Genomic DNA, 15,512 nt, shown 5'->3' with positions numbered 1-15,512 from the left:
CTCAAAAATCATAGTACATTTTTAACGAAAAAAAGTTTAACAATTATTTTAAAAAATAATCGCCCGTTATCAGTTTTCATTAACAAAGTAAACAGAGCGGACAAATCCTCAGTTCCCGAAATCCCGCGGGATCCCGACTCCATTAGTTAGTATAGTAAGGCCAGATCCTGGCTCACTTTACATGGAAAGTGCCATATGATTGAAGTGTTAGCGTTTCAAGGTCAAAAGTGGTGTGAAGGTCAAGAGTGTATTGCGAAGTGGGGTGGTGGTTTCAAGGTCGAGTGTTGAGAAGAAAGGGGTGTTATTGTTTGTGTTTTTCGGAGGGGGTGATGGCTGAGGCCATTTTGGCATTTCAAGGTCGAGTGTTTGAGAAGAAAGGGGTGTATTGTGTGTTTTTCGGAGGGGTATGGAGTGAAGCCATTGGATTTCAAGGTCGGAGTGGTGAGAACAAAGGGTTATTGTTTGTGTGGAGGGGGGTGGCGGCGGCTCAAGGCCATTGGATTTCAAGGGTCGATCGCTGAAACAAGGGAGGTTGTGTATGTTGTTTGTGTGTTGTAAATCAAATTGTTGGTGTTTTTCTGTGGGTGCCCGCCTCAAGGCTCAAACGTGTTTGCAATTTAAATATAGATTATAGAAGATGGTTAGATTGAAATGTGGTTAGTTGTTAAGGGGGGAATATGCGGCGAACGGCTGTTTGGAATGCCTTCATTCAAACCTTATTGGTATTGCTATCTTGATCTAGCATGAGGCGGTCTTATGGGACCTGGAGACTTTTAGGAACAGTTCAAAACCATTGTCCAAAACTATTGAGTGGGGATTGAACTATGTAGGACTTCTATTTTTAATTACAAAATACTGCGTTGATTGCCTTATAACGGACTGAACGAGACTCCAGTTGGGTGATAATAATATGTGATGAAGAAAATTAACATTTGACGATAAGTAACAATCGCGTGTATGTACTGGTCGCGTTGGCCTTTGGCATATAGTGCGGCACCGAAAAGGGCCTTGGGAAACTAATGGCCTTGGATGATTTCGCTTTAGTAGAAAAATAAGAGCCAAATCTTGTAAGATATTGTCTCCCGTCTTAGCAGAAAATCATCGTTTATCAGTTTATCTGACTAGATTTCAAGGTCACCAGAACTGCAATGTAATGGTATATCGCAGGCGTAGATTTCAAGGCACCAGAACAGTAATGTTTATCGCATTAAGATTTCAAGGTCATCAGACAGCAATATAATGGTGGAGAAACGGTTGAATGGAATCAGTCGAAATAGTGTTCGGCCTAATCAGTTAAACATAGTGGATCTTAATCAACTCAACAGTAGCACCTACTGCAAACCATTTCAAGAACGTCAAGGATAATGAAGGTCGGTGAAAAGATATTAAAGTGGATTGTATGCGAACTATCAATACCAATATGGCGATCGAATACTGATTCGATACTGAGAACTTTTAAGATGATCCTTCCTTTGCGCTTTTATTGACTACTTTCAAGACGACAACCGTCTGCAGAATTCAAGGACACCTGTCCAGGGAAGAGTGTTTATAACAAGCGCCGGAACGGCGGGGAAGACTACTAATTTAACAATTTATGTAAAAAAGTTGTAATGAGATAGAGAGAAGAAAATAATAAAATGTTGTTGATGGAGAGAGAAAATTGTGTCATCTCTCTTTTTTTTTGCACTTTAGAAGACTTTTTGTGCTTTACTGGTAAGGTTTTTTTGAGTTCTAAGTTAGGCCGAAGGTACTTTTTTGTTAAATATTGTTAAATTAGCGGTTTATTTTAATACAGAAGTTAACCGCACAGAATTGCTTATTTGCCAATTTATTTAAAGTTTTGCGAGATCCCGCAAATACCGGGATCCCGCGGGATTAACAACTAACAATCCCGCAAATACCGGGATTGAGATTTTGCTGCGGGATTGCATTCCCTAGTCCGCACTGTTAAAAGCGCCTTAAAAATAGGCAAACCACGTAAAATACCCTAAATAAATTCTCCCTGGGTATTTGACAATTCCCTTCAACCTTCCTAGATGTAAGAAAATACAAAACAAACCCTGGACATACATTTTTGACCCATTTTATGAGCGGGTATTGAAATGCTACCTTGCGCTTAAGAAACCCGCTATAGCAGCAAGTGCCGTCCGGGCTTGCGGGGGTCGCGGCATAGCTGAAATTGAACCTTAGAGTGTCTAGAACATCCTCTGAAAGTTTCATAAAGTTATCACAAAATGCAAGGTTGAAACCTATTTTGGCTCTTAACCCCTGCACTATTTGCAAACCTACTAATTTCTCAGGCAGGGTGAAGTGGTTCCTTTAATGTTTAACAATGTGTATCAAAAAATTACGATAAGTTTTTACTGGAGAATTCAAAACTATACCTTTAAACCTATAGGACATTTTTTGCGCATTTTTCCAAATTTATTTTTTATATAAATTTCTGAATAGAGTTGAGTACCTACATAAGGCTTTTAAAAGTTTCTTTAATGGTGTTTTATTTTAATCTTTCTTGTTGGGGATGTACTTTGGCAGGATTTTAAAGATCTATATATAGTACCAGAGGCACTATAGAACTTTTATGATGAAGGTTTGCATTTAACCCTAAATAACTTTACATATAATATTTCCCGCGCTTTCTTAAACATTCCCATACGAAATATTCCTGTTCGTAGTTGAGAACATTTTTGTGGAATTTGCAAGTTCTGGCCACAGTTTCGGATCTCCCTTCACAAGTTATGCCTACGATTTTGCTGCAAAATGTAAATTTAGTAAACTATATACAATCACTTAAAGTTTTTATTTGAGAACATTTGACGAGGTATTTTGCATTGACCATTAAGATTTATCAAGAACTCTAGTAATGAGATTCCTCCAGAAATTCTAGTTACCTACAAGTGTAAAAAATTAGGTGCTACCTCTGCATGCGCCACCCGTCGGTTTTTCAGTTGTGTTTGATGAATGCGTAGGCAGCTGTATCCTGCACCCTAAGCAGCTTAGTGCTAAAGAATGTATTATTAGTGGTGTAACGCTGACGAGAATTGATTTATTGATAAATCGCGTGGATGGGTATTTCTTATTAAATATTACTAATTCATCCGTTAAATGCGTTAATTATACCTGATTTAATAAAACCTTTTAGCACTTTGTCATTTTTCATTGTAATGCCGCCCATTGTCTTCGTTTATAACATGATGTAATATTTTAAATTTAGATGAATCATTATTAGTTATTGCTTTACGTTTTTTTATGTTTAGATGTAGTCGTATTGTTAACATATGTATTTATATCCGCTAGCCTTTATTATTATATTGATTATCACAAATTTTGCTCCATTACAGAAGTTACCAAAGATCTTTATGTTAAATCTATAACAAAATTCAGAATTCCAACCTCCACATGTAAATTGCTGCGTTCGTGTGACATAAGGTGTCAGCCAAAGTTTGATTAGAGAAAGTTTCGGAACTATTGAGAGACACTATACGGAAGAATCTCGAAACGAACTCAAAATTGATTCTAAAAAATGGCCAAAACATTCTTGAGTAGTTGGCCATGGTTCTAAACCTTTAAAGTGCTTGTGGTAAGCCCTATAGTCGAAGTTTTCAGTGCTGATTAGAGTTTCAGAAGAGGAAGGAATGTGACATTAGATATTTGAATAAGATAATCTAAAGTATCGCATCGAACGAAACTTTAAAATAAAATTTTATATTTTACCTTATGATGAAAAAAAACGCTTGTGATATTTGGTAATTGCGTTAGAAAAATATATGAGTACAATTTTAGGTGGAATTTTGGTAGAACTACAAAAAAAGATTCACTTTTGATTCAATAAATGGCTGCGTGAAATTCATTTACGAATTCTCCATTGCCTTCTTCGCTAATGACGTTGCGTGGTCTTAGGTTCCCAATTCTGCCCAATAAGAAATGGTTCGGTGTCAATGTCAACACTTCTTCCGTTCGCAGTCCACCGGTACGTAGGTTAAAGGTCTCAAATTGATCAATTTTCGATCTCAAATCTCGATAAGAACTGTAGCCAAGACTTCTTTTCTAGGAAACTTTCCCTTTAAAATTTGAGTTAAACCTTTTTTAACCGAACTAATTAAACTCTCCCACCTCTGTACATAGGATAAAAGTGTAAAAAACAAAAATACTCTACTTTCAAATTCTGATAAACACTACATATTCAAAAAAACAAGTGATATAAAAACAAAAGAGCATCAGAAAACAAAATAATTTTTTTAAATAGAACGGTTACTTTTGTCTGTAATATTCTTAAACTGCTTGAAATTCTCTTTACAATGATACCAAATAGGTTACCTTACTACCTTATACCTTATTAAATTAAATTAAAGCTATAGTAATGTTTATAAAACCACTTCCACAATCCACAGCTACTGCGATTGGTTCGAAACACATGTACTGTAGCTTTAATTTCTAAGGTAACATAGGTATATTTGATATCATTGTAAAAAGAATTTCGAGCTGTTTATACAGACAAAAGTAACCGTTCTATTTAAAAAAAATTCATTTGTTTTCTGATGCTCTTTTGTATTTATATCACTTGTTTTTTTAAATATGCAGCTTTATCGGAAATTGAAAGTAGAGTATTTTTGCTTCTTATATATTTTCAATTAAAAATTGTAGCTGCTATTTTGCGTCACATAGACGCATACCACCTTTTAGGATTAATTTAAGATACCATAAAAATCCGCCCAATTCACCAGATTTGGTGTAATTTGCATGTTGAGAAACATGTGAATATATGACTTGCCGGCTACCATAAAAAAGACTCTTTGTTCGTATTCAAGTTTAATTTTGTACAACGTGTTCCAACTACGGCAAAAAATTATCGTCCAATTCCCGAGAATAACTCCTGAAGTATGTAAGATCTTGGTTTGAATTAAGATTATATTAATGTATGGAAGTTAGTGGAGATTTAAACTATATCCACTGCATGAAAATTGGCCCTCATCGATATAAAAATAGTTTTTGAATTTTTGTGAAAACATTTATTTTGCCGAGTTTTAGGGGGTGTACACATTTTCGCCGGGATACTTTGTAAATTAATTATCCATTAATTATTTTTCTAACCTTTCATAACTCATAAATTCTTCAGTCTGCACATATAGGTTTGACATACCAAACGTGTTATTGATAACAATCTTTGTCACCTTTACTGTTTGTTGTGCTGGAATTACTTTCACCATTAAGTATACTTATAGGCGAGGTTATGCAGAAATTATAAACTTCCATTCCAAGAGATTTTTTCATCGCTAGACAACTAATCTGCGTGTTACAATTTACACGTTCAATGTTCAATTAAGTACTCCATCAAATTTAAATAAACAAGACATTAATTACGGGTGGGTATTAATGCCCAAGGTTAATCGTCGAGATTGAAGCGCCCGCATAAGCATATGGTTTCATCAGAATGGCCTAAATTATGTTAAATTGAGGTGAATATAAGTTTGCATCGGGACTCCCTTTGTGGCTAGGCTACGTAATTTTGTGAGTGCAAGTGTCAGTAAACTGTTTAGTTTATTATAGTGCGGACCTCTGAGCTGTTAGTTTCCAATTTTGGGGCTTCCGCTGCGGTCGTCATTTAACCACAAGATTGGGTAAATATTTGCTTTAAATTACAGGCATTTGAATTTGCCGCCGAATGATGTTTGCAATTTTGCAACAGAGCAAGAATATTAGTTTGTTCCCAAACCAAACATATTTCGGTTTGTCAATCGCAGTTTATCTGTACTGGCAACATGTTCAATTAGCGGAGCGGCTATAATTAGTATAACGATGAGATAATACGTAATTAATGATACGTGACTATTTAAACTCAATTAACAAACACTCCAAATCATACAGCAGAGAATTATATTCGTTTTTTTTAGAACTGGGTTGTTGCAAACGAAAACGAATAATACAATCGGATAGTGCGGGCAGGGCAAGGAAGCCTAAAATTTAAGGGCGGTTTCACGCACATTACGAAATTAACTCTTTTTCGCGCTAACACTAACAACACAAAAAAATCATTCAATTGGATGTTTCCCTACTACACTTTTTACAAGATGCACACCAAAGAAAGGCGTCCTAAAACCATAAATCCCATTGAAGAATCAGTAATTGAAGCTTTCCCATACTAATTTAATTTAAAAAGCGACTAGTTTCGACCGATGGTCATCTTCTGGTTATAACATCAATTACAGCTCTAAAGTACAGGGTGTATTTTATGCAAAAATACTTCAAATAAAAGTTATAGAGATATAAATTCTGCCTCTAAATCATGTGAAACGATTATTCTACCTCTTCTTGTACAGTTTTGTGGGAAAGTAGTGGAAACTGATAAAGTATTGAAATAATTCCAATTTAATATCCATAAGTAAGGAAAAACCGAGCAAAAACATTTTTTCCGTTTGCTTCAATTTTAAATTTTTATTAGGCGGAAATTTCATCTGTCATTTGTAATTTTGATCTGACATTTGTAACGATTCAACAAACTTTCACAAGGAAAGGAAGTTATTTTCATTCCAAAATGTCGCTGTATAACCATTTAGGTATCACAAAGTGAAGTAAATAACTAGAAAACATCAATATTGAATAAAATAATAGCGCTAAGCTTTGTAATTTTCACAAAAATAAAAGGTAACAGGAAGTGTAACATGTAAAATTGCGGTACGCGGTACGTGTTTCCGCCTCTTCATGGGAAGTAACTAATTTGTCCGCATGGATTGTTAGAAAAACTTTAAGAAAAGGCTCAAGCAACAAGTTAAATAGAATATTATTTTTTTTTTTAATTTTTTCAAAGTTTGAAATATAAATTTTACGGTTAGACTGTAGTACTTAGTGACCGTTAACAACGTTACGTTGTGTGGAACTAAATAAAAGTAATTTTTGAAGCTCAAAAAGAATAATGTGAAGTGAAAGTATCTCTAAAAGACGAAGTTGTGTTTCAAATTGCTACCATTAAGTGTATTACCACGTACCATACAAAGAGGGAATAATTAATAAAATATTTCCTAACCGAATCTGAGAAACACTAATGTGAACCGAATAAAAAATAACTTAGTTTATTTTTTAAACAACAATTAATGTTTTATAATAAGAAATTAATTAAGTAGAAGGAATTTTAAGTGAGTGGGAAATCAAGAAATTTAAAGCATCATTCAATAAAGGCAATTACATTTACATTTTTAATGTTGGTTCATTTCTAATAAGGATTTTACAGTTCGTGGAGTAATTTCCGTAAAGTACTTTATAACTTAGGCTGAAGTGAAGTCGTTTGGCAGTAATACTTACACTCAATTCACAAAATAAAGTTAAAAGCTTGTATTTACATTTTCAAAAAATTGCATTAATATAGCAAACGAAGAAGTATTGATTATATTTAAGTACTATTTATCATCAACCGGGCATTGTGATCCCAACATGTAAGGATTATATCAACCGAAAATTCCCTACATTTCGATGCGTTTACATTCATTGCATCTGAGAGGGGTTCTTAGTGAGAGTAGAGGGAGGCAGACCAATATCATCGAGATTTTGTTTGATTAGGATTCCTGGTGCTTCAAAACGTGTATTTAATGTTTTAAAAAATCATTATTGAGGCGGAAAAATGACTTCTTTGAACCAAGAGTAAATTTAGCGCTATGTTTTTTTTAATCCTTTATACCTTACATCTGCAGACATTTTTTGACAATACATTTTTTTAAAGGCCCCGATTTTAATGTTTGTTATTTTGCTCAACGTTGCCAGGAATTTTCCTTACCTACGATTGCAGGCAATAGTTTCATGGCTGCTGTCATTTTTCGTTCTTTCCCGCTTTTATTTCATTTTAAGAATTTATGGTAACAGTTAAACTAAACCCTTATTTCATTGGTTCAGTAATTCTAAAGAAAAATGTTAACAGAAAGGCCTCCACTAAAAAAATTGCAGTATACTCGTAAAGTAGATCGTGTTGGAAGAGAGTAAATTCCGTTTCTCTGAAGATGCAAATTCAAAAATGTTTGCGTTGAGAGTCTGATTATTATTTACTGTTTACAAATTTATTAATTAGGTACGCACGCTAATGCATTATGAATAAACACGAAGTATATTTCTGATTAATTTTTGAATAATTAACACGCTTAGACGTCGCCAATGGAAATGAAATGAGCGAGAGTACATCGCCATTTAGGATTAAACGCGGTTATTATACAGAAATTTGTTTCAAACCCCCCTTTTAGCGATGGCAATTTGAGTGTGAAACTTGCTCTAATAAGACATAAATTTTGTAGAGTTCACACGAATTCGAGGATCTAACTCGATGAAAGTGATGATATCTGGAAGTAGTATGATAAGTTTTATAGAAGGATTTTGGGCGAAACTTTCGCCATAACGAAACTTGTTTTCTAATCAATTCGATTTTAGAAACTTCCGCAGTTTGTTTATCCGTCTAATTTTAACAAACGTAAACGCGCTTATGCAGCAAAAACAAACAACTTTATTAACTAGGATTTTTCAGTCTGCAAATTGCGGATATCGTGAAAATGTTTAGTTTATGTAAAATTCTAGTTCGCGGGTGGAGGGAGAAAAAAGCTAGGAAATAATCTTATATACTTGTTCCGTTAGAGAACTTATATCATCGTTGCTATTAAAGTATTAACCTTTCACGTTTTTGTATGAGAAAAAATCTATTGGTATAGAGGTGCCGTTGTGCGCACGATTAACATAGGTAACCTTCAATTTAAGCCGGATTTCCACCATGATTTGGTAATCGTAAAGGAATCCTTTGGTTTCAATGATCTGAATCATATTCTTCTATAAATCTCTACTCATTTTAGAAAATTGTAACAGTTGCGGTCTGAAGATGAATTACCACCTATTACCACGAATTAAGCAAATCTTCCACTTTTCTTATGTGGATTTGAAAATAGTCCACTCATGATGATGTTTACTTTAATTTTTGATTATTTACGAATAATTCGCACGGTCACTCTGTCACGGACAAGAATGGTTTTTGAAAAACTACAAATGGAGTTTCCTACTCGAGGGAAGGTCCAGTATTTTTACCATTTCATCCATCTAAAACGGTAACTTGTGATTTCATACTTTGGAATGCGGAGAGTATGGTTTCCAACGATGGATTTTTGACTGATTCTTGGCATTTTGAAAATCACGAAGTAAGAATAAGACGCATCGCGTCAATTGAAATACCAGAATCGTGCGTTCGGTTTCGAATTACATATCGGTAATATTTTATTACTCATTGATTCTGATCTACTTGTCACGTGTTGTACAATTTTTTTGTATAATGAACGATATAGTAGGAGAGCTGGTAGACATTTTTGGGTAAGTATTTGAGGCACGCTGAAAACTTCTCCAATAATCCCAAACACAGAAATGCAGACCTGGCTGAGTAGAAGCGGGGCTAACACCTTGTCAGGCGCCTTCAACTGTTTGTTGTCGGCTATGGATTAAACGATGATTTAAAATCACGAAACTTCAGATATCATTGAACTTCGGCTGTAGCGATACTGGTCATGGAAAAAAAAAATTAACTGCGAGGGGATACGAAAGTTTTTTTCCCGAATTGAATATCCGAATGAATAATTTACTCAACATTTTAATAGGCTAATAAAATTTATGGCATTCTAACTTTGAAATAGTTTTAGCATGACGTTGAAAGTTTCAATTGTGCGACTGAAAATTTAAATTGAACGCGTGATCCTATTTCGTTGTTTAACACCACTCCTGATAGTCGTGTCTACGTGTCTATGGACGGGGATTTTTAAGAGAAGTTCCTTAGGACGTCATCGATATCGATTAGCAATTGGATGCCGGAATGAATGTGGAAATTTTATTGAGTAGGTCTTCCACAGATTGCATTTGCATCACATTTTATGTCTATTCCCACTGGTCAAATAATTCAATTGAGTGCAATGAGTGTAAAAATGGCATCTACCATTTTAACAATGATTTTCGGCATATTATTTATTTTTTTGCCCAGGATCAGAGTATAATGATTTAGATATTGTCAAAGTTTACAAATAACATGTAAAGTGTAAAAATCATTTGTCACAGAACAAATAATGATACAAATTAAACTGACAAAAAAAATTCGAAATACAAAAGGAACGTTATACTTGTACCTAGTGTTGAAGCTATGAATATCTTTACTGCAAGCGTATTTAGTTCTTGCGTTAAACATACATGCATACTTCAAATATACATATTATGTATGCAGATCAATGTCAATATGCGAAACGTGTTCAAAATATTTCTACAGGATTCTGTACTTGAAGCGTTAGCCATTATTCTTATAATCCGTTTTTGTGTAATAAAAACTGATTTGATGTGAGAGAATTGCCCCACATGCATATAGCATAACCACGCGGTGGTATAGAGTCTATACCACCGTGAGCATAACGTAATAGACTATCAATTTGCGCGTGGTAAATAGAAATTATTTGCTTTTTATTCAAAACGTTTTGAAGACGCCTAAAAGCATACGACAGATACTTAATTTAGAGGTCTACTTATCACAATGTATATGGAATGTTACGGTGCTATCAAGGCAAATGCCTAGAAACTTAGGGCATATTTTTACGTATTGGAATTGCATTTGCAAAGTACTAGCACTCGATGTTTGCTCACTTACATATCTTTCAGTACAGTGCAGCAGCACTGAAGAATTCTCTACATGCCTTTGACACTTCCGGTATTCTGATCCACACCAGCTTCCACTTCTTGTTGTCCATTTTCCAACCAAAGTCACATCATCATTTCACTATACCCTGTTATAAGGACAGCTTTCCGAGAAATGCCATTAGGTTTATATTTTATTAAGGTCTACTAAAATACACACGTGGATTCTGACTTGATAATTTTTTTTATCGATTTCCTTGATCTTGTCTCATGGATTTTTTCATCGTAAATCTACATTAAAATTTAAATATTTAAATGAAACAAATTAATATTAGTCATTCAATAAAGAAGACATTCATATTATACGTTCCATTCCGCTACAGGAATATCAAATACGTTGTGTTCTTTTATTAAAAATCGAGTGAGCACAAATAATTCTTACAGACACAAGGAACCCCAGATACGCTCAGATCAATATATTAAACCTAGCTATTGAGGCGAATTTAATCTTTCTAGTATTGCATAAAGCAATGAGATTTTTTCAACTTTTTAAATGTTCCATGTTTGACATTTAAATTAAGTAAAATGTTCAATAATCCCGAATGCGCATCATTACTGATAAAATGAATGTTAAAAAACATTACTTTCTCAATAACGAGTTGATATGTTTTTTATGGAATTTAAGTTAGTTGTTGACGAAATCTAATAATGATCATCATATAGTTTTGTATACTTGTGCTTTTAGAGCTACCAGGTTATTCTAGTTCGTCGATTTATTAAATCCTCTTTTTCAATTTACCTAGCACATTTTAAAGGTTTCTAGAATTTTTCCGTTTTTCTTCCAACTTTTCTGATTCTGAGAACTTTCAGTCTTCTAATTCTTAAAATGCTAGATTTTTTTTAGATCGATTTGATTCTCCACAACTCTTAAAATGATTAGATCTTCATTTCTTCAATCTGTTCAAATACTGTAAGTGTTTTTCGATTATTTACAATGCTCGGGTTCTTCAATTCCTTTAGATCCATCAGATTTTTTATATTCAAAGACTATTGTAAATTACAATGTGTGTAGTTACTTCACGTCTTTGCAGTGATAAGAACGGTAGCTAACTAAGGCAACACAGTCCACGTGCCTTATATGCGTAACTTCCATGTAATCACACATTGAATTATCTGTTCATTGTTTAAATGTAGTTAACGAGTTGTTAACTTCAAATGGATGTTCCGTGCTAAAAATATTCATGAAAATTATTTGGCGGTCATGTTGTCCGTCATCCAATTGTGTATTTTTGTCATGCGTTGTTCTAAATGACGAATTACGGATTTTTTTCAATGCAATATTCGTTCATAGTATCAGTATTGTACCTACAGATATTGGGCAAATCTAGGTTCAATATATTACATACACGTACACGTGCACGTGGTCTATAAAAATAACTTTTTCATACGTTTGCGTTCATTGAAAGTTTACGGCACTAAAGAAAAAAAGTGCATTACTACAGTGACGTTAACTGAAGATTTTAATCAACGTAATTATACTCGAAATAAGTTTATGGGTGCGGTTACGTATTACGCCTTAGGTTTTATTAACAAAATGTAAACATGAGGAAAACGGCGACGCTTTCCAGTAATTCCTGTAGATTTTCAGGCTAAAATGATACGACGAAAATCGTCGTAAAGGTATGACGTGCAACGATCACGATTAATGAGGTCTATAAAACTGAAATTTGTTACCAAACCGTTTCATTCAGCTGATGTTCCTCGTACGGTGAAGTTCCTCATTCGTTCATTTATTACCTACTACTACCTCTCCACGTAAGTTTCAGTCAACGTAATTTTATCATTTTAACCAATTTACGCGATGCCGTTAGTTACATTAGCAGCATCTGCTCGCTCAACACTAATTTAATCGTAGTAATCCTCAATTTAACCCTTATCGTGCCATCGCAATTGGGGTTGCTCCCATCCGCCGCTGCAATGCGTATTTTTGTTTTAATTAGACAATTCAACTCATGTATAAAAAATCGCATAAGCCGCAGTGTAATTGTCACTTTGACAGCGGCAAAAGTTACCTGCAACTTTTCCAGCGACAAATGCACTAGTGGTTTTTTCACTTATTCATTTTCGAACCAATAATCGCATTATCCTTACCCATATGACTAGTTTGACGTCTGTCAATAATTGATTAGTTTGGTGAATTTCTTGTTCGTTAAATTGTCCTGCCGAATTACACTCGAGGTTTGTATTTAAACCGAACAAATTTGGGTTGTGGCAATTCAAATCTGTTTCCTTTTAGCAATTGGACTCGAAAAACTGTCAACCTAAAAATGCTCCACCTGCGGTGTCGCATTTTTATTAGTTGACAGTTTTTTTCGTCTAATTGCTAGGCAACAGATTTTCATTACCTAAACAACCCAAATTTACTCGGTAAAATACAAACCTCTTGTGCAATTATAAGTGATAATATCGTTAATAAAAACTCATTTTTCTTTTTGTTACAGAATGGCAGTATTACGGGTTTGTTTAGGAATACTTCTTCTGACGAGTATGCTAAATGCAATCGAATCCTCCCACAACCGCTTAAGACACGAGAAAGGCTCTCCAGAGCTTAGAAAGAGAAGACTGTCCGATATTGTTAGGCGAAGACGAGCTTCCGAATCGAAAAGTAAACGCGCGGCTTATTATAATCCATGGACGCCTCCGAACATGGTGCGAACACCCCCAAATCGAAAACCGTCGTTCACTCTTTGGCAGCCCAATCAAGTACAAATACAGCGGCCTTACTACATTCCCATTTGGGGACCTCCAGGGAAACCTCCGATCTATTTTCCACCTCAGCCCATCTATTTAAACCCCGGCCTCCCCCTTAACAACCGGTACTTGCCGCCAGCTGGCGAAAACACAACCGTACCCACCGACAACAAATTCGGAGAAGATGGACCGATTTGGGGTACGGTCAACGAGCCCGCAACGGTGCCACCCACAAGAAAACCGAGACCTCCGGTAACCCATCCGCCCATAGTACGACCGGCCGACAGCGAAACCACGAACAACGAGATTACGCCGAGTCGTGAGCCGGTGGTTGAAAACCAGCCTCCTGCACCTTCAATCGGGAATCAACCCAGCCGATGTGTCTGGGCCATCATATCCTGTTGTTCGGCATCATCCAATACAGTCAGCTACGATTGCTTCGAACAGTTAGGGTGTAATGGGGCGTTTTGGGACAACAGCCCTTGTGACAGTGAAATCGCACGCGCAGCTATCTCGACTGCTATGAACTATTATCAAACAAGATAAACAGTAATGTTTATAGGCGGCTAAATGTTCCTTCCAGAGAACTATCTGTTGTAATTATAGTAATTTATAACTAATAATTTAATTTTAAGATGTCCAGTGATAATATCATTAATTTTCAATCGTGCGGCTCTTTATGTGAATGACGTAAAGATCCTCTCCTTGTTTAATAAAACTTATTTTATTTTATAGTTCATATTTCACTCATGGTTTCCCATTAAGTTATTGGGATTCGAATTTCAAAAATAAACATAACAGCAATGCGAATTTGTGTTCCCTTATTAACAATAAAGTAGCATATTTTAAGGTTTTCTTTCAAACGCGGTTAAGAATGTAAGCACTGCATTCGAGTCTGCAATTACATAAATTGAGTCACCGTCCAGATACAACCCAGTTTGAAAAACATGCACAATATACAGTGACATCACTCTATCTCTTTTAGTTCTGAGAATATCGCCCAAAAACATGGAAAACCAGCAATTTGGAACACACTGTACATATCTGTTTTCATTGCACCCACTAAGCTGTCATTAGGCGAATGGGAGAAGAGAGGGGAGGGGGGATTTATTTTGGTGGACCGGTTCGGGTTACTCAGTCACTGATCTTTTGCCCGAATTTCTAGACTTTTGTCCAAGCATTTTATGTGACTTTAAACTCATTTGTACTGCGGGTCCTAATGTATTCATTTGTAAAACAAAATGTTCCAGAACCGTGCGTAGTTATAACAGTACATATTATTATGGATCGTATCATTTCACGTCTCAAAGGCCCCTTATTATATGAGAAACTGTTTTCTGCATACCCATTACCTTATGTAGCAAGTCTGAAATTAATTTGGCCAATAGAAATTTAAATTGTTATTTTGTTTCTTGTCTTGATGAAGCCCGGTCCGAAAGTGGGCGAAACGATGACTTTTCTTTGAACATTAACACGGTCCTATCCCGGAAGTCGCCCGCAACTTAATAACTGGCCATTTTGCATGTATTTCGTACCAGAGAAATGGATATTACTGTGACGAATACAGCAGCTTTTAAAAATACGATTAACCATGAAATTTGACGTTATTGTGATAGCTTAATCGAATTGTTTTCCAATTATAAACGTCGTTTAGTTTAAAATAATCAAAATCTTAAATTACACAATTTGCCAATATAATATATAGCAGGAAATCAATCTTGCCGTATAAATAAGAGGTAAGTAATCATTTATGGATTTGAAGCGAACAAACAAAGACTTTGTTTTCGAACGATCATTGCGTATTTGTTTCAATTTTTCCCCTTTTTTACAAATACCTTTAAGGTGGAATAATACCGAAAGATTCTGAGCCAGATTAATTAAATTAGGTTAAGGATTAATTTACATTTATTTTTAAGTAATTCGAACTGACGATAAGGGCTATTAAAACCGTTAATGTTGATTGATTGAATACACCTTAGCCGCAAGAACTGCAATGATCTTTTGGATCTGAAAACCGATGTTCGTGTAGAACTGCTCAAGCTTGAAATATGAAACGCATCCCTATAGTTCAGGGCAGTGTATAATAAAAAAGTTACACTGCAACCGAGAGACGAATATACCTACTTTCTTCTTTAATG

The 15,512-nt window shown here is 35.1% G+C and overlaps 2 protein-coding genes across 5 annotated transcripts in view; one reads left to right on the top strand and one right to left on the bottom strand.

Annotated features, from left to right (window-relative positions):
- The window catches only part of LOC116167345, a 135,870-nt gene that overhangs the window by 68,860 nt on the left and 51,498 nt on the right, over positions 1–15,512 (bottom strand). The gene's annotated exons all lie outside the window — the stretch shown is intronic.
- LOC116167342 (proline-rich extensin-like protein EPR1) lies at positions 5,481–14,108 on the top strand. 2 transcript variants are annotated; one of them, XM_031482684.1, is made up of 2 exons: positions 5,481–5,618; positions 13,125–14,108. In XM_031482684.1, exon 2 carries the CDS (start codon positions 13,126–13,128, stop codon positions 13,918–13,920), a length of 795 nt encoding a protein of 264 aa, XP_031338544.1. In that variant the 5' UTR covers positions 5,481–5,618; position 13,125; the 3' UTR covers positions 13,921–14,108. The 2 variants fall into 2 exon arrangements, with proteins under 2 accessions (XP_031338544.1, XP_031338543.1); XM_031482683.1 differs by lacking the exon at positions 5,481–5,618 and adding an exon at positions 12,200–12,438.

Source organism: Photinus pyralis, unplaced genomic scaffold (genome assembly GCF_008802855.1).
Source record: "Photinus pyralis isolate 1611_PpyrPB1 unplaced genomic scaffold, Ppyr1.3 Ppyr1.4_LG3b, whole genome shotgun sequence".
NCBI classification, from domain to species: Eukaryota; Metazoa; Arthropoda; class Insecta; order Coleoptera; family Lampyridae; genus Photinus; species Photinus pyralis.
The sequence above is the reverse complement of the archived record's forward strand: the minus strand, read 5'-3'. Positions and strand labels throughout refer to the sequence as shown.